The sequence below is a fragment of the Mandrillus leucophaeus genome, unplaced genomic scaffold, assembly GCF_000951045.1.
Source record: "Mandrillus leucophaeus isolate KB7577 unplaced genomic scaffold, Mleu.le_1.0 Scaffold534, whole genome shotgun sequence".
In the NCBI taxonomy this organism is placed as follows: Eukaryota; Metazoa; Chordata; class Mammalia; order Primates; family Cercopithecidae; genus Mandrillus; species Mandrillus leucophaeus.
In genome coordinates, this window is record NW_012105742.1 from 1,284,442 (window position 1) to 1,310,468 (window position 26,027).

Genomic DNA, 26,027 nt, shown 5'->3' on the forward strand with positions numbered 1-26,027 from the left:
AAAAAAAAAAAAAAAAAAGAAATCCTTTACTACATCTAGGTAAGTTTGGTCTTTGGAAGTATTGAAAAATTGAACATGTGTGACTTACACCAATAGAGAAAACCTCTTTACAGGACTTTATCTGACATTATTTTTCCTTTTTCTTTTGAGTTTCACTCTTTGTTGCCCAGGCTGGAGTGCAATGGTGCAATCTCAGCTCACTGTGATTTCAGCTCACTGTAACCTCCGCCTCCCAGGTTCAGGTGATTCTCCTGCCTCAGCCTCCCGAGCAGCTGGGACTACAGGTGCACACTGCCACGCCCAGCTAATTTTTATATTTCTATAGAGACAGGGTTTCCCCATGTTGGCCAGGATCTTCCCTGGAATTCTATACCATTTGGGAGGATGCTTTATGCTGGGATTGGCTGTTTACGGGAAGAAAACTGGAGAGAAGCAAAGCGTAGAGGTGCAGGCTGAGAGGGCCTTGGCACATTACTTAAGCCTCTGGACCCAGCTGTGCTTTTACCTTTGTCATCCCTCCTCATGATGGGACCGAATACACTCTCTTTTCCATAGATGAGGAAGGAATTCAAAGGAATTCAAATTCCTCTGAATTTCATTTTGGTCCCTTGTAAATAGAGTCCTAACTAATACAGAACAACTTCCAACTGATCTGTTTGCTTCCAAATAGCTAATGTCATGTCCAGGGAAGCTGCTTCCCTGGTGAAATCCTGTACCTAACACTTTGTTTTGCACAGACTGGGTGCTTGCCTTGTGTTTCTTATGTGGTAACTGTACCCTCACCATCTGCCACCATCCTTTGGGAGGAGAGTGGAGACCTGAACCTGGGTTTCCCAGCCTGCCTTTGTTGGTGGCAGCGAATCCGGTCATCTGTGCATACATTTTCATCTCCCTTCCTCTCTGCCTCTGCTTCTGCAAAGATAAATACAATCTGCTAGTCTTGCTTTGCAGGGACCTTGCCAAACATGCCAGTGCTGGGGCGTTTATCAGAATACCTCAGGCTGCTGTCTTCCAGATGTAGATAAGAGGACATACTCCCAGGGCACAGAACTGTTAGAGCCGTGGATGTGATTATCTCCCTCTGAGATCAGGCTGTCCCCTGGTGCCCAGTGCGAGCTGGTGCTAAATTTATTGTGCCTAAAACATCAGGGTAGTATTAGAGGTTCCTTGCCCACTGCTTCTTTCCCAGGCTGCTTGTGCCAGCTGCAAGGCCCTTGTGAGGCTGTTAGGTGTCTCTCTGTGGCAGATTCATTGTTCCATATTTTTATTTAATTACTTACTTTTACAGCTCTTAGAATAAATCTAATTATCCATCTGTTATGCTACATTATGCCACTGCGGTTCATGCAATTCTTTCTCATCGTATATGATATTTGTCAACTTGACCTTGCCCTCTTCCAATGTTGTTGCTCCCCTGCGTGGCTCTGTGCCACCTCCTCAGTGGATCCTTGGCACCAGCCAGTCTATCAGGGACCTCGGCAGAGTTGACTGTGAGTGGCTCTCAGATGGAACAGGGGTTGGTGGAGCGTGGAGTATTGCAGGAGGAGAGTGGCCAGTACCATGCTGACCTGACATAGGCATGGAAAGTTGGGCTGGTACTGTGTTAGAGTCCCAGAGAAGAAAGCAGGAGCTCTAGCCTACAGCTTCCAGTCTTCAGCCAGAGAGGGCTGCTGTCAAGGAGGACAGCCAGGTGAGGTCAGGCTGAAAGGAGGTGACAGTGGCCACCTGTGGACATACCTATGGACTGTCCTGCCATGGCTGGCAGGCGGTGCCTAATCCTAAGATTGAGTCAGGGCTGATCTTAGACACAGCAGAGGTGGGCATTTCCTACTAGAGGTGATTTCAGGAATCATGTGAAACTCCCTGCTTCCCAAATCTTTTTTTCTTTCTGCTACTGCCTAAAATTTGATTAATACCATTAGAAATTTGTTTATTGGTTATATATATATAAACTTCTCTTTGTGGTCAAATACAGACATTCCCAGGAGGGGGACTCCAAGGGGGCTGTTGGCCATCTGGGTTGCATCCCTTAAGCAGATAGGGGATATGCAGTGAGGAGGACACATGGTTAAGGGAATCAAAGTGCAGGGAGATGGGGGAGAGAAGTCAGAACTCAGGGCAGTCACGGAGTCTGAGTCCATGAGCTCTTGGAGTGGGCAAGGTGCTCAGAAAGGAAGGGAGGTCATGTGCCCAACCCATCCACGTGCCTAGTGCTGGGGCTCAGTGTCTCAGCTGGGAGGGGGCACAGAGCCAGCCTTGTGTCTGCAGGCAGCTCCTGTTAATTGAGTGCTGGGCATTGGGCTCCACCATCTAGAGTGAGCTCACAGCTGAACAGGCAACAAGGCACAGTCCAGGTCCTTGAGGGAGTTCATGGTTTAGGAGGGAAGCTGATCTTGTCAGGTCTGTTAAGAGGATGGAAAGGAGGGCCCCAGGAATGCTAGCAGGGGCCCTGTGAGGGTCAGGAGGTCAGCGAGTGTTTCTCTGAGAAGATCGTGTCTGGGGGGTTCTTGCAGTAGGAACTGGCCAGATGAAGATGGGGATGGGCAGGGGCAGGGCGCCCAGGCAGAGGTGGTGGAGAGCACAGCACACTGAGAGATTCCTCTCTGTTGATTGAGATGAGTTGAGAAATTCATTGGGGGAAGGGAGGTCCTCCCTCCTCATCACTTTGGTCCTGAAACAGGGTCATTTTCAGCAGATCTCCTGAATGGAAACGCCAAGCCTGCTACTGTCACTGCTTCTAAAGCATATTCCCCAGGGGCCAGGGGAGGACCTGTGTGGCACAGGCTTTCTGTGGTGGAGGCACTGTGGTCAGAGGCTGTGCTCTACTGCCTCATCCCCACAAGGCACCCGCAACCCAGGGCAGGGACTGCTATGCTGACTCCTCCTCCTCCTCCTCATTTCCCTGCCCCGCCTCCAGCCCAAGCCCACATTAAAGGACTTCCGACTTGGAGATGGGCCCAGGTTGGAGCTCATTATAGCCCAGTGGCCAGGCCCTTCATTTTCCCTTCCAGGTTAAGACTTGGCAGGCATCAAAGGTTGCAGGAACACCCCACAGGCCTTCTCCCTTAATCGTCTTGCTCTTGCCCTGTCTGCCTGGCCTCCTTAGCTGAGCTTTTCCCACCAGAGCCTCTGGTGACTTTCCACAAGTTTCCCCTCATTCCAGCAAGCAGATTCAGTGACTAATTGCTGGTAATTTTTTCCTCAAGACTCTATTTATATAGGCTGTCGTGTTGGGGGCGGGGGAAAGCGGGCTCTAGTCCTGGGGGGGCTGCCGTTCCCTGCAACTGCCATCGTTAGACTGAGGCCCATGCGGCATTGATAGCCACACTTTGTCTTTATTCTTGTATTTTTTTGTCATTGCGACATTTGGTTCTTTGAACATCTAACATCCCTTTTATGCTTCTCATCTCCCACAGAAGATTGTTGTATTTTGTCCCCCACTGAAGCTGCGTTTTCTTTTTGTCAGATTTCTCACTTTCTTCTTTATTGTATTTTGATCAGTGCAGCCATGGAGGTCTGGGTTTTACTGGGAGCTTTTTATCTTTGGGGCAGTGGCCCTCACGGCCTGGGTCTTCTGGCCAATGCTGGGCCCTGCCTCAGGCCCCTGAAGCAGGACTTTCCCACCAGGGTGAGAGAGGGTCCAGGGATTCTCTAGCCTAGTGGTTCTCAAAATTAAGCATGCCTCAGAAGCACCTGGAAGCCTTGTTAAAACGCAGATGGCTAGGCCCCTCCCCTAACGGTTCTGATTCAGTGAGTCTGGGGTGAGGCCTGAGAATTTGCATTTCTAACTAGCTCCCACATACTGCTGGTGCTGCTGGCCCAGAGATCAGACTTGGAAAACCACTGCTTTAGAGTAATTCCTCCTTTACCTTGAGCCAGAGTGTGCAGGGCCCAAGGAAGGAAAGAACAGCAGGGTACCAGGTTTCTCCTTCTCCATGCTGGGTCCAGCTCTCAGAAACACGATGGAGGATGTTGCCAGGGCATCATAATGGTAAACACCTGTACAGCGATTTCACCTGCCCTGTCTCACTCGATACTCACAGCAGGTCCCTTGGTGAAGTAGCACAGCTTCTTGACAAATAACAGAAGTCAAATTGAGATAAGTTAAGGCCTCCTTCCTGGCCATTAGGCTAGTAATTTGTGGTGTGTCCCCGGTGGAATCCAGTTTTCTTAGCTCCTATTCTCGAACTTTCATGACTCTGCTACTTATTAGCTATGTGACCTTGGGAAAATTACTTAGCTTTCTATGACTCAGTTTGTTGATGAGCAAAATGGGAGTAATGGTGTCTGCCTCATAGAGTTGTCATGAGGATGGCATGAGTTAATGCTTGAAAAGCACTTGAGAGCTATCAAATGGTGGCCTCCAGAATCCCCTCCTCTCATGCAATGAGGGGCTGCGGGTTTTTTGTTTTGTTTGTTTTTGGCATTTCTGTCACAAGAGGCGCAAGAAGATGTACTACTGCCCACCAGACAGCCTTACCCGGCCATCAGGACAGGGCTCAGTCACTTTGGAAAGTCACTCCCCCCCTACCGAGGGAAATGGCCTGAGGAAGCCTGGTGGGTGGCATCTGCCGAGGATGGAGCAGTAGCTGAGGGGCTGGGTCAGTGTGTGAAGCCTAAGACCAGAAGGAGGGGTACCAGGAGAGCAAGGCGGCCGGGTCGTCCACTCTTCAGGAGCTGCTGTGATCCCGTTCCTTTCACTGCCCAGCCCTGGGTGGTGGCCCTTAGAGGATTAGTTTGGAGGAAAGCTAAGGCTAAGTCTGCCATTTTGGTGGTTTTCTCTTCCTGCCTTGCCCCCACCTTCTGACTTGGGACATTTACAGCAGTAACGGGGGTTTGAGTAGAAGCCTAGTCTTGATTGTGCTAGTGATATTGAACCTGTTGAAAATTACATGCCGGGTACTGTTACATTCAGTATCTCGTTTAATCCTCACGAGCCTCATGAAGTAACCCTCATTTGACAGAGGAAGCTGGGTCCTCATCTGTATAAGTAGGGTGACCACATAATTTATGGGGCACAAATTATGAGAGGCAGGTTAATTGACCTGTCTTAAGGGTTGTACAGAAAGAAGTCCAGGATTCAAAGTCAAATCTGTGTGACTCCAGAGCCCTTGGTCTTTGCTAAGCTGCCCTGACACTGCCCTCTGGAGTGCTGTTATTCCCTCCGTGGGTGCCTAGCATTGGCCTGTTCCCAGGATCTCCTGCCCCTCAGCTCAAGGTCCAGGTTCCGGGGCCATGAAAGCGCTTTATTCACCTTTGTATCTTCCATAGAACTTAACACAAAGCCTTATACAGAGAGTGACCATATGTTCTGTTTATGCTTCTTGTCCCAGTGCAGTAATTAATGGTGCCTCTTTCTTAAAAGTGTCCCAGTTTGGACAATAAATTATGTGGTCACCCTACTTATACAGCGTCCTCCCAACCCAGGGACAATGGCATTTTAATAGAGGACCCTGAAAGACAGAATTGTCTTTAAGACTCAAAGAAGTAAATCCCAGATGGTGAAATTTTAAGCGTTTATATCCCAGTAGGCAAGAGAATGTAGACAAAGATTCTGCTCAGCACCCCACAAACCTACCACAAAGGACTATTTCTAACACCCGACTTGAGGGTTGTGGGGGTCACCAGGCCTGTGATGAGATTTGAAGGGGCAGGAGTCCCACTGTGGCTCATGCAAGTGTCTGACAAGCAAGGCCAGAAAAGGGGAGGGAGAGCAAAAAGCTGTTGCTCCCACACCTCCCCAGGCAAGAGGGGAGCCCCTGCCTAGCATTTGATTGTTCTCAAGCCCCCAGCCTCCCTGCAGGAAAGAGCTAATGGGGATTGGCCCTCTTCCCAGCGTCACCCTCAGCCCCTGGTGGGCCCCTGGGCTCAGCTTCCCCACGCTTTCTTGTGGGGCTTTGTTCCCTCAGGTCCTGCCCTTGTACCCTGGACATTGGTCCATACTCAGCCATGGCGTGTGCAAGTCACATTCCAGGCTGTGTCCTTGCCCCATTTGCAGGCAGCTGAAAACTGCTGTGCATATGTCAGTTCACACTTGAACTGGTTTAATGTTTTTTTCTTTTAAGTTGCAATCTAAAATTCAGCCAGACAGGCTTTAACGAGCACTAAATCGTCAAGCCTTTTGTTTCCCTTGCTATTCAAGCCATAGAGATTTTGTGTTTGATTCAGCAACAATTGCTGAATCTTAAACAAACCATTTACATTTTGACATTAACTATTTTATGAGTGTAACTTTTTCTTTAGCATTAGAATGATTCCAGCAGAAGGCCTTTTAATGATTTATCAGAAATAGAGTTAAAAGAGTCTGTGGAAGGTGATTCTTAACATTTTCTTTTGGGGAAAAAAAGTAGGTTTTCATCTGCCTTCAGTTGGGCAGTACATACAGAAGTTTAGCCTTCCTCCTCCTATTTTAATAACTTTTGATCTTGTCAAGGTCATTCTTCCAGCATGCCCTCTTGCTCAGCTCCTCCATTTTTCAGACAACCCTCGCACCCAGTGGCTTCTCTCAGAGTGACTCTCTGCGCATCTCTGTCGGCTGTTAATTTCTTCTGATAGAGACGGGAACTATGTTCTTTCTTTGCTCTAGCGCTGGTACTCTTAGCTGAGGCCCCTGTGCACACTGGGCGTGATCAGTATTTGTCAACCAGCTGACTGGACAAAGAGCCTCAGACAAATAGCATGTTCACAAACGAAGCCATCCATCATTCTGTCCCTTGAAGCTGTAAGTAATTGGAACTTTTCTCCAGTTCTTAAAGATGTCCACAGAATGGGAAGTCTCCACTTTCCTTTAGGTTCCCATTCGAGCATCTGGTGAAAGGGCCTTGAGCAAGGTCAGGCGTCCCAGTGTTGCTCCTGCATTAGGGGAAGCTCTGTATTTTTCTCAGCCTCCAGTGAGACCTGGTGAACCCTGCACCTGGCTGAGGAGTCAGTGGATCTGTCCAGTTTCCTTCTCTGTAACAGTGTAAGCCAAGTGACCAGGCCCAGGAAACCCATGCTGTGGGGGGCCTGAGACTCCGTGTGAAATGGAGCTGGCTGAGGAGGCCATGTTGATCCGCCCCCATGGAAAACCGGGAGCCGGGGTGCTGCACTTGCCTCTCAGAACTAGAACTAATTGTTCTTAAAGATCTTTCCAAATACCAATGATGCAAAATATTTGGATGGTTCACCATATTGTTCACCATATTTAAACTGTCAGAACCTTAAATATCTGAGCAAAACCTCAGCAAACAAAGGATATTTTGGGGACTTGTTATGTATGTTGCGCAGCAGAGAGATTTGTAGTCTATACGACTTCCAAATCCTGTAAACGAAGTATTTCAGTGTTGTCATTTTCAGCTATAGACCGTCCTACGATCATTGCCTTTTCTTTTGCTATTAAGAGATGGCTCATTCATAAACATTTCTACAGTTGTGTGGCAAACGCAAAATAGGCCCTGCATGATTCCACTGGCTCTGATTGAGGAGATGATTTTTCACACAGTGAGATTTATCACATTTATCAAGTTTATGACAGAACACAAGGAGGGTGAGGGATGTGGAGGTTGGAGGGAGAGCAGATCTGAGTGAGGAGGGAAGCTCTTTCCTGAGCCTCAAAGGGCTGGTTGACAAGGTGTGTTGCCTATAAGCTTGGAGCAAGGATTGTCTGGGCCATTGCCTTGGATCCCCTCTTCCCCTGCGGGGTCTGGCCTCCTCTGCTGTCCCCCAGCTACGAGACATGGGGATAGTTATACCACCAACTGGTTTAGAAGACCTAAAATAACATCCTCTGCGTTCTCTAATAAAGTTGATAAATCTCAGTGTGTGAAAAATCTCCCATATGTTTTAGCCTAAATTTTCTTCTGCTTAACCTTGTTACTCCTGCCTTGCCTCCCTCAGACTGCCTGAGACAATTACTCAGGGACATTCTTTGAATAATTAGAGGCTGCAGATAATTCTCTTTAGCCCGCTTTCTTCCATTTTCCCTACCCTGTGGTCTCCCTTTAGCCAGTTCTAATTAGCTGCTTTGATCCTTCCTCCCAGTCTCTCCCTCTAGCTTGTTAATTACATTTCTCCCCCATGAATTCCTTCTGTACTGGCTTTGTCTATCCAGTCAGAGGAGCTGAGAATGAGAATCTAAGGCCACTCAGTGGGAGGTCTTCTTTGTCCCCCAAAACAGATAGCTCCTCTCCCTTCTGAGAAGCCTGAAAACCCTGGCATTCTGTCTTAGCAGAAAAGTACAAATAATAGTTTTTGTTAAATGGCATACTATGATAAAACAGCTGTTATCCTAATGCTTGGCATTTGCCGGGAACTCTGTGTGTGTTTACGTATATAAAATCACATTTCATCCCCTAACAATCCCATGAGACAAATATTACTGTTATTAATCCCGGTTTTACAAATGCAGAAACTGAGGCCCAGAGAGGCTTAGTAACTTACCTCAGTCATGCAGCTGAAAACACTAGAATCTCAGACTTGCTCGTAGGTCTCTCTGACTCCAGAGCCGCACTTAGTTTTTTGCTTTCTGGGTTTGGGCTTTTTGGTGGAGAAAAAAAAAAAAAAAGGAAAAAGTCCAGGTCATTGGCTTTTAGCCCACCAAAAATCTAACCAACCAACCACCAACCAACTGTGAGATAATTGTCACCTCTTTACCCTCGGTATAGAAGAGGCTTTCTCAATTGAAATCATAAAACTGGCACAGAAGCAAAATGGTGTGGTGCATGGGGGTATCTGGGCAGTTGAAAATCTGCTTCTAGAAAAAAAAAAGAAACCAATAAATTCTTCACTTGCTTTAATTCTTAATTCTCTTTTCTGACAGTTTTCTCTCTCAGGAGGTTAAGGAAGCAATAAGGAGAAGGGCTTCACTGAAATTATATGTTGAGCAACAACAAGGATCTGTCTGGTAAAAAAAAAAAAAAGTTTAGGGAACCCCAGCAGAAAGTGACTGTGTTTGAAGAAGCAAAAAGGGGAAGGTGAAGCTCTCTGCCTCTGAGTTTTAGGGAAAGTAAATTTCAGAGGGTCCAGGAGAAAGTAGATGTGATGTCTGAACAGGAGCTTCAAAAGGAAGGATGACTCAGAGTTTGAAAAATGAAATGTACTTAACAGAGTCACGAGTGATTACTGCAGGGAGCAGGGAGCCACCTAAAGAGACCCACGTGGCTACAGGGGGCACGGTTCGAGCTGAGATTTTGTCTAGAGATGAAAACGGGACCTGTAACCAAGAGCAAATAGAGAAGAAGGATGCAACCTCCGAGAACACTGTCAGGAGCACCAGATGGGTGAGACCTGGGAAACGCTAAGAACAGCAAAGGCGCCTGTGCCGCTACTGTTGAGAGTGAGAGGGATGGCAAAGAAGGCTTTAGGCCACCTGGTTCAGTCAGGTGATGTAGCAGATGCCAGAGAGGGTATCTCTGTCCTTGCTCTCATTCTGTTTGCCTCTGCCTTCTCTCTCAAGGAGAATGGCCTTCCTGCAGAAAGTAAAACAAACATAGAGTTAAGTGGAACTTGAGACCAGGAGTGTACAAAAAGTATAATGAGCCACTGGCTTCTCCAGATTAGACAGGGTCTGAAAAATTAAATGCCAAACAGAAACTTAGGGACATCATCATCAAACTGTGTGCAGGAATCTTTATGGCATTATAGGGATTGGGAGAGGGGCAAGGAGACACAATGGGCAACTGTTCTGGTTTTCAAAATAACAGAGCAAGTTTTTGAGATGTGACTTAAGAGTATTTTTAAAGAAAAGAGGTCATTTCTTAGAGTTAGTGTGAGTTCCATAAAACCAGGTCTTGCTGCACTAGTTTAATGCTTAAATTCTCCCTCCCCTCTCCCTCCATATAGAAAAGTTTAACACATTCTCCTTGATGAATTATTGAAAGTGGACACACCCATGTAACCACCACCCAGATCCAGAAATGTAACATTATCAGTACCCCAGAGGACTCTCTCAAGTTCCCTCCCAATTCTAATTTTCTTTTTCAGAAGATTTGCCAGGCTGGTAGATTAGGCCAGTATAATAGACACAGAGGAAGTCTGCATTTCAGGAAATCATTTGACAGAATCTCATAATAATCTAATAGATCAGATAGAGAAATGATGATAAAGACGTAGATTTGAGGCTGGGTGCCATGGCTCGTGCCTGTAATCCCAACACTTGGGAGGTCGAGGCGGGCAGATCACTTGAGGCCAGGAGTTCGAGACCAGCCTGGCCAACATGGCAAAACCGTGTCTCTACTGAAAATACAAAACACACACACAGACACACACACACACACACAAAACTGGGCGTGGTGGTGAGCGTCGTGATGTGTGCCTGTAGTCCCAGCTATATGGTAGGCTGAGGCTCTGGGAGGCAGAGTTTGCAGTGAGCTTAGATTGCATCACTGCACTCCAGCCTGGGTGACAGAGTGAGGTGAGACTCTGAATCAAAAAAAGAAAAAAAAAAAGATGTAGATTTGTAGCAGCTTGAACAATCAGACTTAATCAATGTTTATTTAGAAATGGTTCAGTGTCAACAGAGCCTTCACTGTAGTGATGTGCCAAAGAGCTCGTGGCAGACTCTGTCCTGTCTAACCTGCATTCTGGTTCTCATGTGAAGACGTGGGAACAGATGGCAGTGATCAGGAAGAGATAACCATGTGAGATACATGACAGTGAGGATCCAACAGAATAGTGACAGGCTAGGAGGAAGGGTCTAGGTAGCCAAGTGGCATTTTAAATTTTATTGTTATTAAACTTCTAATTTATAAGTAATTCAGATTCCTTGTTTAAAACAAAAATCTCACCACCCAGCAATAAATATATGGTGTCATATCACCCATACCATTTGTAATTTGCTTTTTGCCTCCTGACAATATTTATTCTTTAGTAAGAATAAAATCGAAGCCCTGTGCTTGGGTTCAGAGCCATGTTGGGGATCCCCGGCTCATCAGAAGATCATGTGAGCAGCCTTTAGGGATTTGACCTAGGCAGGCCACTGTAAGCTCTGTGAGGCTGCTACCAAAAACCTAGAGATGGCCTGAGGCATTAGGGGCAGAATGGCCCTGGGGCAGAGGCAGCCAGGCCCACTGGACTCTGGGTGGGGGGTTGTCCAGCCTGGATCCCTATGGGTAGGTTTGGGCACCACCACGGTGGGATTCGTCAGTAAGTCAACAGGGTCAGGAAAGTGGAGGGTTTCAAGAGTCACCCTGAGAATGACTGCAGAATCCCGTGAGGCCACATTGTGAGAGGGGAGCTTTCTCTGGATGGTTGGCTGCTCCCAGCTTTCAGAAGGGCTGACCCATCTGGACAGGATCAGGAAACCCTTTCTTTCTTCAAGGGTAGACTTAGGACCAGAGGGTATAAGCTTCATGATAGCAGATTTCAGCTCAGTATCAGAATATGTTTTTCTGGCAGTTGGAGGAGTTTTAAACTAGCATAAAGCTGCCTTGTTTGATGATGTAGTCTTCAAGTCCTGGGCTGCCAATTACCAGAGATGCTGTACTGGATAAAAGGTTGGGCATTGGCTCTAGTTATCCCAAATGCTGGTCCTCAGAACATAGGAATCACATGTAGCATTTATGAAAAAATCAGGTCTTCAGAGCCACATTCTCTGAGATTATGATTTAGTATATGAAGGGAAGGGCTTGGAATCTGTATTTTCAAAAAGGGCTCCAATTGTTCCTTGGAGAAATGGCTGATTCCATGGCTGGCATAGGTAAAGAGCAATATCTTGTACAAGAGCATCTTGTGCTGGAAGGTAAGAAAATATTAAAGGGTGATGGAAACATGTTAAAAAGATACAGAAGCCAGCATGAAGAGGCCTGGTGATTAAGGATAATTTTAGCATTGAAGTAAATGATAGAAATTGATTCTATTCCATAGATTAAATAAGAATCTATTAATTCATACTGATGTCAATAAATGAATGAATGAAGAAATCGGAAAGAAGGAAAATCTCTTCTTTCAGGTAGAGTGCCAGCAAATAAAGATAGAAGCAAGAAGAATAAAGATAGGAGTTTGAAGGATAAAGATAGGAGTTTGAATATCATCATTTGACAAACATCGTGGTACAGGTTGAATATCCCTTATCAGAGATGCTTAAGACTAGAAATGTTTTGGATTTTGATTTTTTTGTTGTTGTTTTGTTTTTGGAATATTTGCATTATATACTTACCACTTGAGCATCCCTGATCCAAAAATCCAAAATCCAAAATGTTCCAGTGAACATTTCCTTTGAGCATCATGTTGATGCCCAGAAAGTTTCAGATTTTGGAGCATTTTGGATGTTAGATTTTTGGACTTATGATGCTTAACCTGGAATAATTAATCAAGAATTGTCAATGATTGCCAAAACTACTACATGAAAGTTTGATGAGGAATAGGCTGTCTTCATATCTTAAAGTGTCTCCCCACAAAATATTAATTTCAGGGGAACAAAGTATTTTTATAGTGAGAAATCTGGCAGATACCACCACAACCAAGTGTTCAAAGAAAACATCCAGTCGTGGGACTTACGGATATCACTTGCCCTCCTGTGTGATACACTGAGAAAGATACAGCACTGTGTTTGTGCATTCCTGCCAAAGCCGCAGCCTCAATCTAATCATGAGAACACATCGGACAAATCCAAACTGAAAAACATTCTACCACTGGCCTGCACGTTTCATAAATGTCAGTGTCATGAAAGACAAAGACTAAGGAAGAGTTCCAGATGAAAGGAGTCCAAGGAGACAGGCTGCTGTGTACATCGTGTGGGCATAGATCGAACGTGGGATCAAAATTATTTTTCTAATAAGAATATTATTGAGAGGGCTCTGTGCAGTGGCTCACACCTGTAATCCCAACACTTTAGGAAGCCGGGGCGGGAGGATTGCTTGAAGCCAGGAGTTCAAGACCAGCCTGGGCAATATTGTGAGAACCCCCATCTAAAAAAAAAAAAAAAAAAAAAAATTTTTTTTAAAGAAAAAAGAAGGGAAGAGGGGTGGGAAGGACTATTATTGGGACAGTTGGCAGAATCTAAGTAAATATCTATAGATTATTGTGTCAGTGTGAGTTTCCTGATTTTGATCATTGTACTTTGGTTATGTTCTTAGGATATTCACACTGATATGTTTAGGGGTAAAGGGTCTTCATATCTTCAATTACCCTCAAATATTTTGGAAAAGAAAATCTGTGTAAATATTAATAGAGACAGAAAATTGTGGTAAATGTCCACAATTGGTGAATCTGGATGGGAGTTTATTTACTATTCTTGTAGCTTTTCAGTAAGTCATTTTTCTGTGTGATTACTTTTCAGTAATTTTTTTTTTCTTTAGAGAGACGGAGTCTCACTCTGTTGCCCATAGCTCACTGTAGCCTCAACCTCCTGGGCTTGAGTGATCCTCCTACCTCAGCCTCCCGAGTAGCTGGGACCATAGGCACATATGACCTTGCCCGGCTATTTTTTTTTTTTTACTTTTGCAGAGACGGGGATTTTACCACCCTGTGCAGGCTAGTTTCAAACTCCTGGACTCAAGCAGTCCTCCCGCCTTAGCCTGTCAAAGTGCCGGGATTACAGGCATAAGCCACCACACCTGGCCTATTTTCTGTAATTTTTTACATCACTAGTCTGAAATGGTTTCAGGAAATAAACTGCCCCAGGTGACTGTGATGCAGGGCTATGTTGGAGAGCTACCAGATGTCCGTCAGGAAGGTCATTTGCTGCCCCTCCCTCTGAGGTTCCCTTTATCTCCCCAAAGATGGGCAGATGATTGTGTCTCTGTGTGTGTCTTGTGTGTGTGTCTGTTAAGAGGTTCTAGAGACCCTCTCGTGAGTTGCTGTTACTGTGGTGAGGAGTGGGTGTCTCATAGTTGCTTACGTGGGCGGCTTCCAGTTAGGGGCTGTACATGAAGGGGTTAGATGATAGCCCTGCCCTTCCCCAGTGTCCAGATGGAACTCCTGAGGCCATATAGGTCCCACCACTCAAGTGATGCGCAGATCATGTGTTTTGTTATTCCTGGAAGCTTGACTTTGCAGTGGAAGATTTGTATGGTGTTTTTTTTGTTAAACTTACTCAATTCGGTAATTGTATCTTTTTTTTTTTTTTTTTTTTTTGAGACAGAGTCTTGCTTTGTTGCCCAGACTGGAGTGCGGTGGCGTGATCTCAGCTCACTGAAACCTCTACCTCCTGAGTTCAAGCGATTCTCCTGCCTCAACCTCCTGAGTAGCTGAGATTACAGGCGCCTGCCACCACACCAGCTAACTTTTGTATTTTTAGTAGAGACGGGGTTTCACCATGTTGACCAGGCCAGTCTCAGACTCCTGATCTCAAGTGATGTGCCCGCCTCAGCCTCCCAAAGTGCTGGGATTACAGGCGTGAGCCACCACTCCTGGCCAGTTGTTTGTATCTTAGCTGATTGATTCCCTAATCCCACTCATCCCTGGATGTCAGGCAAATATAGCTGTCTCTTGAACCCATCTATTTCAGGATTACACATCCTGCAAATTCTTGCTTTCCCAGATGATGGAGGCTACACATTAGGACATAAGCAAGGTGGGGCCACCAGAGGAAATCTTTCTCTCTGGGCAAGAAGGTGAGCATGCACTTCATCAGGTGAATGATTGAACCTGGCCCCATACACCCCTGAGATGTGCCCTCTGCCCTCAGTGCATGGCATCATCTCAGAGGCATTTCAGACAAAAAATGGTAGTTTTTTCCTGTCATAAGGGAATGAAAAGAGTATTTGTTGCACTGAGAAATGTCACGAGGACTCGTGAGTGAGCACATCCCTCTGCTGTGCCTCTGGTGTCCTGGTTTGGCCTGGCAGTCTCAATCACAGAAGCTCTCTTCAGTTACACCTTAGCATTTCCTTGGCCCCCATCTAACTAGTCCCCCTCATCCTTACTCCCATCCTAGAGCTCTGCCTTTTCCAGTTGTTCTCCTTTTCAGCCCTTCTGGTTGACCCTGGAGCAGAATTTCCGTGCACACGCCCTGCTGGCCCTGACACCTGTGCAGTGGCCCAGGACCCCACCCTCAAAAGGGCCCGAGCCTGGCTTCATGCTCTGTTCTCACTGTCTTGAAATTTCTGATGATTCTTGAACAAAAGGCCCCACGTTTTCATATTGCACTTGGGCCTGAAAATTATGTGGCTAGTCCTGAGCCCAAGGGTGGAGAAGTCAGCCCTGGCGTGTGTATTGGGCAGCAATCTCCTGGGCCCCCTGGCCGAGCTGGGCCGCCCTCCCTGTGGTCAGCTCCTTCAGTCCCCCTCCACCCAGACACATGCTCAGCTTGTTAGCTAAACTGTGACCTCTGACTCTTGACTGATTGCCCAAATTGCTGTCACCCTGACCCAAACTCTTTGGTTTTTGCAAATGCAATCACTTCCATTTTTGCAACCCGCCCCACCCCCAGCCCATCCCCCTGCAAGATTTACAGAGTAGCAGCTGCTGCCGTCCCTCTGCACACAGACAGCTGACTTGCCTGCTGATTGTGAACATCCCAGTAATCCAAGTGCTAATGGTATTTATTTAGTCCAGCCGGCTTAGCCCTGAACAAGGTTTATTCTCATTTATCGCATCGGAGATGAGCTACGTCCTTAATATCCTTCTGTTGACTTTGAGCACACCAGCACCACTAATGTCACTTTGAGGCGTGCCAGGTCCCCGCCCTCTTAACTCACTCAGATCCCCAACTGTCAGGATACCTACCTTCCAGCCAGCAGGACTGGCCCCTCCAGGGGTGGGCTGCAGCTCTGGTCCGGAGTCCATAGGCTGGAGGAGGATGGGGCTGGCATACGTGATATGTGCTCGAGGCATCCGGGCTGAATCAAGCTGTGCTCTCAAGAATGTGGTCTGACTTCTTCGTGTAGTAAACCTGCTGTAATTATCTTTTGGCCACAGTGCATTGGCTAGCACTGTGGCATTTTGGCATTCATTAACTATTCTGTCTTTAACACGGGTAGTCCTAGCTCTGCCTCATAGGTGAAAATTGCCCAAGGTCATCAGCCATTGCTCATGAAATTCCCAGCAAGGGTCCTCCAGGCCCTGGCCCCTGCATGTCCAGAGGCCTCACTCTGAGCTGTTTTGGTAGTTGCCTCCCCCAGCCCCAGGCTGTGCACATTTAGAGCCCAAGGCGGAGCTGCCTGTGGAGAGAGGGTCTGTTTCTGGGAGCAGATTCTGCCCTTGGCAGGAGATTGCTCAGGAAACCCTCAGCTCTACTGGCCCTGCCTGGATGGACGGAGGAGCAGCTGGAGGCGCCGGCCTCATCTCCCCCCTCTTCCTCTGCTGTGTTTCTGCAACCCCTTCCCTGGGCAGCCCTAAAAGGCCACTTCACAGGGTGGCCTTTTAGGAAACTCCTGAAGCTGTGGGAACCCTGGGGTAAGGCCCGGAGTTCCCAGGGTCCCATGGGCACCTCGTTTAAGCTGATCATGTGAAGAGGCCAGGCAGGGCATGGACCCAGGGCTGCCAAGGCTGCGCACTGTCACAGCCCAGGTTTGGCCATGGTCCTGCCCTACCCACGGACCTGGCTGTGGGTGAAAACATGAATTTATTGCCTTATGAACCCGATTTCAGCAATTTACAAAAGGTCAGACTTCCTCTTTTCTCTCCAGTTTACTTATCCCATGTTGGAGCTCTCTTCTCTCCTACTGGAAATGGAGTGGGAAGAGCTGCCTGAGGGAGACAGAGTGGGTGGGACTGGCTGCTGCTGGCTTGGCTGTGGGTGGCTCCCGGCCCACATCAGCCTACCTTCTGAAGAAGGGACTTCTCTTTGCCCTGGTCCCAGTGCAGCAAGTGGAAGGGCTTTGGTGGCCCAGCCCTGGGTGATTAACTGGGGCTGCGGTGATGGGGTGCTGTGATGAGCTTTGTGCTGTCTTTGGAGGGCCTTGTCTCTGCTGCTCCGAGGGCCCATGAGGGATGGGACTCCTTGGCAGTGCTCCCAAAGGCTGATGCGATGTCAGATCTCGTAGTCCCCCTTGGGGAGGCAGCATTTGATGTTTGTGTGAATCTCTCAGAGTGGTCATCTTCTCTTCCTGGACCCTCCTGTCATGGGTGAATGTTCCTTAGGCACATGATGGCAGAGACAGCCCTAATTAGCTCATGCTTTGATGAAACAGCTGCCTGTCTCAAGTTGGGGGAGGCAGGGGAGCAGCTCAGCTCCCAGGCCCCCCTGCAGCAGCTCCTGCCTCCCTGCCTATCTGGAGAGGAGCTGTCAGCCTCCCTTCCCCAGGGACTCTGGCCCATCTCCAGGCAGCTCTGCAGACACAGGGGTGGAGTTGCTGTGGGATGGGCTGGCACCCACCCTGTACTTCCTTTCTGGCTGAGAGGCTACAGAGTGACACGTGGTCCAAAGGAGCCTTTCCCTTTAGAAAACTGGCTCAGCGTGCTCTGTCTGCTCTGGACCTTGAAGCTTGTTCCTGGTCGGAATAAAAGCGGGGAGCTATCTTCATTCCATTCAGCCAGCTTTGGGGGCACGCCTGCTGTGTGTCGGGCCCTCTCCTGTACAGTGGCACAGTGTGTCTTTTCTGGGTTTAGGACCAGGAGCCAGCTCCTTCTGATTTGTCTTTGTTTCCTTATATCCTGGCTCACTGTCGAGGACCCTGTGAGGGCCCCCTGGCCAGGAGGGTTGGGAGTTAGGAGGAACAGGTGCTTTCTGGGTCTCCAGGAGCTTGTGGTCATGTTAAGGGCAGGCAGCCAGAGGCATGTAGTGGCTTTGGTAGACTGCAGTGTCCTTTGTGGGCTAATTGGGTGGGTGTGACAGCCACCATCTGACTGCTGGCTTCGCCCCTTCACCTGCTGCTGGCCTCAAGCTTTTGTGTGCCCGTCCCCTCTCTTCTCGGGGCCTCACAAGCGGGCTGCTGAGAGGGAAGCCCTGACCTGCCCAAGGGCCTGACCATCCGGTCTCTGTGCTTGCCACTTGCTCCTTAATTAATCGCTAATGCAATCTTGCAAGGAACCTGCAAAAGGGTATCCTGCTAGGGATCCCAGCCATGTCCCCTGCATGGCACCCTGCCCTGATGGGGGTCCCCGCCAGGCCCCTCATCCCTTCATGGTCCTGACTGTGGGAACCCTGGGGTAAGTCCCGGAGTTCCCAGGGTCCCATGGGCACCTCGTTTAAGCTGATCATGTGAAGAGGCCAGGCAGGGCATGGACCCAGGGCTGCCAAGGCTGCCAGACCCCCTCGTCCCTGGGAGGTCTGGGCCTGAAATGTTTTAATCACATCATTATTTCTCTAGCCCAGAATGGGGAGAGGAGTTCCAGAGGCAGCTCAGGGTTTTGAGTATTTTAGTGCGGTGTGTTTCTCTGTTGATATGTTCATGGTTGTGTACACGTGTTCTTAGTTTGTTCGTTCGTTAGTTCGTTCGTTAGTTCATTCGTTCATTCATCCATCCATCCATTCATTCATTCATTCATTCATTCATTCATTCATTCATTCATTCATTCCCTACTGTCCAGGACCTGTGACATGGCAGGCTCTGTGCTGAGTGCTGAGAATACAGGGCAGAGAAGCTGACAGTAGCTGCTGTTATAGAGTGGGAGCCCAGTGGGAGGCATTGGGTGGTTCTGTTTTAGGATCTGCCTAGGTATTCAGAGGCTCCTGTCTCTTGCACTTTCTTCCTGCCTTCTCCTACAAGCATTTTCTATGTGCAGTCTGAGTGCCGACCCAGGAGAGGAGAGGGATGGGGCGCTGGCCTTCGGGCTGCAGACCCAGAGGGGAACAGACCCATTAGTAATTGCCCCAGTGTGTGATGTGCCTGGGGTCACGGAGGAAGGAACATCTGGCACTGGCTTGGGAAGCGCCAAGAAAGGCTTCCTACGGGAGGGACGCTGAAGGAGCACCTTTGGCATCAAAATGTCTTTGCAGTAGTAGAGGCGAGTCACCTTCCAGCCTACTCCAGCCCCTTGGCTGCTGGGGAGTGGGGGCTGGCATGGGAGCCCTCAGCCCTGTCACCTGTGCTGTGGGCCACTGTTCCCACATGGGTCTGTGCCAGATGGTCTTTGTTTCCCCAGCTGAGTTTGACTTGCCCTGCGTGGGAACCTCCATTGTTCTTGTTTCTGCCCAGGATGGCTGGCATGGGCTCAGTTCCCTGACCACCCGATCCCTGGGCTGGGCACGGTAGTCATGCTTTCCTGTGCTTCTTCCCCAGCAACCCCAAGGTCCAGGTGGAGGCCATTGAAGGGGGAGCCCTGCAGAAGCTTCTGGTCATCCTGGCCACGGAGCAGCCACTCACGGCAAAGAAGAAGGTGTGTTTCCATGCCCTTCCGCCTGCCTGGCCCCCAGGACACCTGTGGGGCCTGAAAGGAAAGGGTTCCTGTCCAGGCTATGCATGTTACCTTGGGGACCTGAGCGTCATCTGCTGGGTGGCATGGGGGAGAGGTTACACTAAACTAAAGCAGATGGCAGTGTGCCGAGGTGACTAGAGGCCTGTGGGCAGCTCCTGTGGTGTGCCCTTGGGCCCTACTCCTGGCCTCCCACCCTTGGTCTCTGTTTACCTCCCATTTACTCACTTGGTAATGTTGAAGGTGTCTGAGTCTCTACTGGCCTCACAGTCTTGGGTTCTAGGGTGTAGCTGTAACTGAGGTGTTAGGTGGGGCTGGGAGGAATGGGGACTAGGTTGGGGCACCTCTTTCTGCCTTCCCTGGACCTCAGGGCAGGTCCAGCTCACTTGGCCTCTCACCTGCCCCTGGGTCTCTGTCCCCAGGTCCTGTTTGCGCTGTGCTCCCTGCTGCGCCACTTCCCCTATGCCCAGAGGCAGTTCCTGAAGCTCGGGGGGCTGCAGGTTCTGAGGAGCCTGGTGCAGGAGAAGGGCACAGAGGTGCTGGCCGTGCGCGTGGTCACGCTGCTCTACGACCTGGTCACGGAGAAGGTGAGTACCCAGGCCCACCCGGTCTCCTCGTTTGCTTTGTGTGTGCTTCTGGATGGATGGACAGACAGATGGAAGAGACTGGGGACATCAGGGAGGATGTTGTGTGAGATGTGGTGGCTTAGCTGAAACCTGAGGGCTGATGAGTGGGAGATGGCCTTGCCAGCCATGGTCACAGCCAAGTGTGCAGGCAGAGGACTCAGCATGAGCAAGCCCTGGAGCAGCCAGGACTGGGCCCCCAAGGGACAAAAGGCTGAGGGGGTGGAGCAGCCCGGAGTGCCTTCGAATGGCACTGACTCTTCGGATTCCACAAACTTGGAGGTGCCTCCTCTGGGAGCTTTGACTCTGGGCAGCGCCTCAGAGCGGCTGCCCTTGAGAATCCCAGGGACCCAATTGCTTGCCACTTGGGAGGAGACTTGGTGCCCGGCCCTCTTTGCAAGCTTGAAGAAGCATCTTAATTAAGGAGGAGAGAGGAAAACCAGCCAGGCCTGGATTCTTAATTCAGCTGCTGCAGAGAGCATTGGCAGGGCTTCCTCAGTTGCCTGTCTAGGGCCACACATTCCCCAGAACAGCCGCATGCCGACTAGTGGAGGAGGGCTGGGCAGCCGCTGGAACTGCTGCCGAATGGCAGAGGCTGGGCCCTCCCCCCGCTCTGCACACGCCTCCCCCAGGCCTTCTCTTCCAGGCTGGGCCCTCACCCCGCTCTGCACACGCCTCCCCCAGGCCTTCTCTCCCAGGCAGTGTCGGGATGGCTGTGGCTGCCTCTGTCTGTCACTCTCTCCCCAGCTCTCTGACTCTCTCTGCCTGTCTTATCTCTCGGTCTGTTTCTCTCTCTTCTCTTGTTCAAGCTGCAGAAATCCAGTTTCTGAGAACAGCAGGCAGCCATGTGGTGCTCAGATCCAATTAATAAGGCCCGGGCACAGTTCAGGTTCTGGGAGTGGGCCAGTGAGCCTGGAGAAGGACATGAAGGACATGTAGGCTGGCTGGACATTTCCCAGGGAAACTGGGCTCTGTTCTCTGGTGTCTTGGGTGTGTGTCCCTGCTGTCCCCAGCCCTGGCATCCTGGGCACTATGGCACTGACCCATTGCTAGCACACTACCAGCAGGCAGGCTCGCCAAGGCTGCCCCGAGGCTGCCGGCCCTGGGAGCCTGCCTCTGGAAGCTTTGGGGTGCTGACATGATTGGGGAGGGGAGGACTGGCATCTCTCTACAAACAGTACGGAAATGGCCCCTTCTTTCAGGGCAGACAGCAGATGAGTTTCAGTCAGAGAGATTTAGGACTGACTGTACGTAGGCTGAGGCAGTCAGGGCTTCTCTGTTCTTGTGATTTCTTTTTTCTCTTTTTTTTGAGACAGGGTCTCTCTCTGTCACCCAGCGGCGTGATCTTGGCTCACTGCAACCTCTGCCTCCCAGACTCAAGTGATCCTCCCACCTCAGCCCCCTGAGTAGCTGTGACTACAGGCCCATGCCACCATGCCTGGCTAATTTTGTTCATTTTTTGTAAACAGGGTCTCACTATGTTGCTCAGGCTGGTCTTGAACTCCTGGGCTCAAGCAATCCTGCCTCAGCCTCCCAAAGTATTGGAATTACAGGCGTGAGTTACTAAGTCCAGCCTCTTGCAGCTCTTAAGAAAGAATGAAGACCTAGCCAAAGTAGGGGTGGGTCCAGAGCTGCCTGAAGGTGGAGGGACATGAGCTGTCCACCGCGATGGAGGGGCACCGTGCAGCTCAGGGGGATCGCCGCAGCACGTTGTCGTGACAGCCGGGGACTGTGGAATTCCCATGGGCAATGTGACACCCCATCAGGGTGCTGGGGTCTGCCAGGCCCCAGGCAGTCCTCATATGTGCCTTGGCCTGTGACAGGACCTCTACTGAGAGACCATGCCCTGGCATCTGGGCTTCTGCAGCGGTGAGATGCCTGCCTGGGGTTTGGATTCCATGGCCTCTGGTGCATCTGAGGAGCTGAAGGGCCACAGGGGGACCCTGCCTGCCTGTGCTGCCTGCTGTGCCGGGTGCTGGGGAAATAGTCCGCAGTCCCTGCTGTCCCCGAGCTTTCAGGCAGAGGTTTATCAGAGAATTGCCCTGAGCGTGTGTTGTAGTCTGTCTGCTGCTGCTTTAACAGAATACCCTGGACTGGATAATGTATAAAGAAAAGGCAGTTTTGGCTCATGATTCACGAGCCTGGGAAATCCACGATTGGGTGGGTACCTCTGGCGGGGGCCTTTGTGCTGCATGGCGACATTGTGGAAGGTGGGAGGGCAACAGCACTTGTGGAAAAAAGCATGCTGGGCCGGGCTTCTTTCTAGAATAACAGCCGCTCTCCCGTAAGGAACCCGCTGCCCTCCTGACCTAGGCAGCTCCTCTCAATACTGCTGCCGTGGGAATTAAGCTTCCAACACTTGAACTTCTAGGGAAACGCATTCAAACCACAGCAGCATGTGAGCGCAGAAGGTCAGTCGGGGGAGGCTGGCCAGTGGCGGTGAGGTGTGCAGGGAGCCGTGGAGTGAGTGGGGCCATGTGGGGGCGCACCTGGAAGTGGGAGCTGCGCCTCCAGAGGCCCCAGGGGAGAGTTAGAGTGACAGGAGTGGGTGTGAGTGGGTCCAGGCTGCGCACAGTGGGGGCGGAGCCTGCAGAGCCTCGCAGTCCCAGGGAAGGGATTGATTTCGTCTTTATCACCCGCAATGCCAGGTTGTGAGGATTTGGGGGCTGGAGGAGAGGGGGAGAGCAGGAGGCAGTGGACTGCAGGACACGGGGGACGAAGGTGGAACTGACGGGATTGGGGTGTGTTTTGGAGGCGAAGATGGCAGGACTGAGGGGTGGAGTAGGAAAGAACCAGGGGGTCCCTCTCAGCCTTTGCTGTCCCAGGATGCAGGATTGCACACCTCCTCAGCTTCCTCTGCCAGCCCCAATCAGCCCCATGGCTTCCTGCTACCGCAGGAAGCACCAGGTGGTCCACTGTGGCCTTGTCTTCTCCTGGGCTTCCATCTTGCCTTGTGTATCTTCCCTGTGCTTCATTCTCCCCTGGAGTTAGGGCAGGCATTCCTCCTTTCTCGACACAGGCACACTTTGTACAGCTGCATGGGAAATCTCTGCCCCGTCCCAACCCTCCCAACCCTCTACCTCTGACCTTCAGGTAACCTGCCTGCTTGTCAGGGTTCAGGTGTTGCCTTTCCGGCTGCTGGCTGCCACTATCTTCTGCTGATGAAGCTGGGCTTCTGCACTTTACAGACAGGCTGAGTTTCTCCACTTAAGAGGTGATGGCATTGGGTCTCAGGGAGGCTGAATGCTGGCCATGGTCATTCAGCAAGTCAGTGGTGGAGCAGGAATTTGAAGCCAGCCTGTCTGCCTCCATGCTGCATTGTTAGATTACCTTTATCATGCTATTTGGGAATTAGTTAATTTTCATTCTCCTGCTAGACCCTAAGCTCCTTGAGGGCAAGACTGTATCTCCATCGTGGTTTCTCCAGCACCTGCCACCACACAGGTGTTTCTGTTGGTAGATGAATGAATGGATAGACAGACAGACTTGGGGATGGAGGAAGAGGTGGGCCCTCAGGGGTCAGCCTTGTGCCTTCGTGTCTGAAGGGCAGAGCTGGCCAGGTGTGAGCTAACTGCTCCCCATGTGTTCTGTCCCCACCCCCACCCTACCTGGCCCACGGCTGTGGCGGATGGATGGCAGATGTTCGCCGAGGAGGAGGCTGAGCTGACCCAGGAGACGTCCCCAGAGAAGCTGCAGCAGTATCGCCAGGTACACCTTCTGCCAGGCCTGCGGGAACAGGGCTGGTGCGAGATCACGGCCCACCTCCTGGCGCTGCCTGAGCATGACGCCCGTGAAAAGGTGCTGCAGACACTGGGTGTCCTCCTGGCCACCTGCCGGGACCACTACCGTCAGGACCCCCAGCTCAGCAGGACACTGGCCAGCCTGCAGGTTGAATACCAGGCGCTGGCCAGCCTGGAGCTGCAGGACGGTGAGGACGAGGGCTACTTCCGGGAGCTGCTGGGCTCTGTCAACAGCTTGCTGAAGGAGCTGAGATGAGGCCCCACACCAGGACTGGACTGGGACGCTGCTAGTGAGGCTGAGGAGTGCCAGCGTGGGTGGGCTCTTCAGGCAGGAGGACATCTTGGCAGTGCTGGCTTGGCCATTAAATGGAAACCTGAAGGCCGTCCTCTGTCTGCTGTGTGTCTGTGTAGACTGGGCACAGCCCTGTGGCCAGGGGGTCAGGTGAGTAGTTGGGTGATGGGCCCTGGTGACGTGCAGGGGTCAGCTTAGGGCATCTAGGAACAGGCTCCAGGGCAGGGGCCTGGGCCCAGGAGTTGCAAGTCTCTGCTTCTTACCAAGCAGCAGCTCTGTGACCTTGGTTAGTTGCTTAATTGCTCTGAGCTTGTTTCGTCATCTGTCAGAAGAAGTGCCATTAAAGGAGAAAAATCACGTGGAAAGCGCCACACTAGTGCTGGCACCCCCCAGCTGTGAGGCAAGGCGGGGAATCATTTCACTGCCCCTCTACCGGTGCCCATATAACAGCTTTGAGGTCGCTGACCTGGCCGGAGCCCAAGGCCTCTCTGTACACAGGGGTGCTGTGGTGGCCCAGGCAGCTCACGGGCTTGACGGCTACTGAAGTGATCCGGTGCTGGAGCAGCGGATGCCGGGGTGGGGTGCTGAGAGGTGCTGGACTCTGGAGGCCAAGGGGCCGGGCCTGACTCTGGGAGAAAGCTGGCAGTGGGAGCCCAGGAGAGCCCAGGCCTGCCTGGCCCACCTGACAGGGCAGAGGTGCCTCTCTGTGGCCTTGCCCCACTCCTGTATCCAAGCAGAAGCAGGGCCAAGCCCAAGGACGGGGCCTCAGAGGTGGGAGCAGCTGTGCCTGGCGAGTCCCGGCCCCCACCCAGGCTGGCGGAGTGCTGGGCTGGAGCTGGCTGCAGGTTGCCATGGCAACCCGGGTTCTGGGCTTTTCAGACTCTGATTCTGGTGTGTTTGTTTCTCAGCTTTTCCCAGTGCGCCAGAGGCTCGCTCCTGCGGGCCCAGGCAGCCCCTCCGGGCTCCCGGTGGTAAAGTCCAGAGGGCCAGTTTGGGGCAGGACTCTCCTCTCCCTGGCTCTAGGCCTCGCTTGTAGAAATCTCAGTTTTACTGAGCTGAGGGCACACTGAGGCCCAGAAAAACATGGGGTCAGCAGTTGGCCTTCCCTGCAGTCCCTTTGCTTGGCCACCTGGCTCTTCTCCTCAGCCCTTCTCCTGCTCACCTCTTGCTGCAACACGACACCTAGAAAGCTCAGAGCAGAGCCATGGCCTGCACGGAGCCCCTCCCAGCAGGGCAGGCAGGAGGCAGGAGCCCAGGCTGAGGCTGGAGTAACAGCTTCCCCAGGGCGCTAGGCCTCGCGGCTCGGGCAGAGTGGGGATCAGACTTGCAGTCTGCCAGCCATTGGGTACCTGCTGCCTTTAAAGCCTTGCAGGAGCCTTCAAAGTAGATTTTACAGATGAGGAAATCATGGTTCAGAGAGGCCAAGTGATCTGCCTGTGGGGCAGTGGTGGGCTTGCGGTGCTGATGGTGCTGTGGGAGGCTTGAACAGGAGGCTGAGAAGGGGACGATGTTGAATTGACGGGTAGCAGAGGGAGGACCAGGAAAAGTGTCCGGGCATGTGTGGCCACAACAGGGCAGGCAGGGTTCAGACAGGAGGTGCCAGCCTCTGGATGAGGCCAGGGTCAAGGGGTGCTTTAGAGGTAGTGTCGCAGGCTCTGGGGTGGACTTGAGAAGGGGCAAGGTGAGGTTTGATGGGGAGAGGGGCTGCCTCAGCAGAGGCTAGAAGAGAGGGGGACTTGGGGCTGGGCTGGGGATGAATCTGTTCTGGGCTTTCAGTGTTCAGAGGCAAGTGCCAAGGCTGGGCCGTGGGAACAGTGGACAGGCGAGAGTAGGGGGCCTTGTGGGAAGGCCAGGCCGGGCGCTGGGCTGTGTCAGGACCAGGCTAGCCCTGAGGCCTCTGTGACCACCAGGGTCTGGCCCGGGGTGTGGAAAGGGTCCCTATGGGAGGAGTGCCACTAGTAGGGGCCTAACTGCAGGCCCCAATGTCCCCTCTGCTCCCAAGTGTGCTGCCCTCAGCAACGATTCTGTAAAGCAGAGGGAGGCTTTGGGCCAGGTGCTCTTGAGGGGATTTCTGGGAGCGAGAGGAAATGGGCACCTGGGGGCTGCAGGGAGGGAGCTGGCTGGGGAGGTGGGACTGCATGCACTCTGCCCTCATAC

General features: G+C 51.1%; 1 protein-coding gene across 2 annotated transcripts in view; it reads left to right on the forward strand.

Annotated features, from left to right (window-relative positions):
• Positions 1 to 23,967, forward strand: part of SIL1 (SIL1 nucleotide exchange factor) — a 239,065-nt gene extending 215,098 nt beyond the window's left edge. For both annotated transcript variants that reach the window (XM_011997233.1, XM_011997234.1), the window contains 3 exons: positions 19,083 to 19,179; positions 19,638 to 19,802; positions 23,478 to 23,967. In XM_011997233.1, the coding sequence (XP_011852623.1) occupies positions 19,083 to 19,179; positions 19,638 to 19,802; positions 23,478 to 23,834 (619 nt within the window). In that variant the 3' untranslated portion in view covers positions 23,835 to 23,967. The remainder of the gene's footprint in view (positions 1 to 19,082; positions 19,180 to 19,637; positions 19,803 to 23,477) is intronic.
• The last annotated feature ends 2,060 nt before the right edge of the window (positions 23,968 to 26,027 follow it).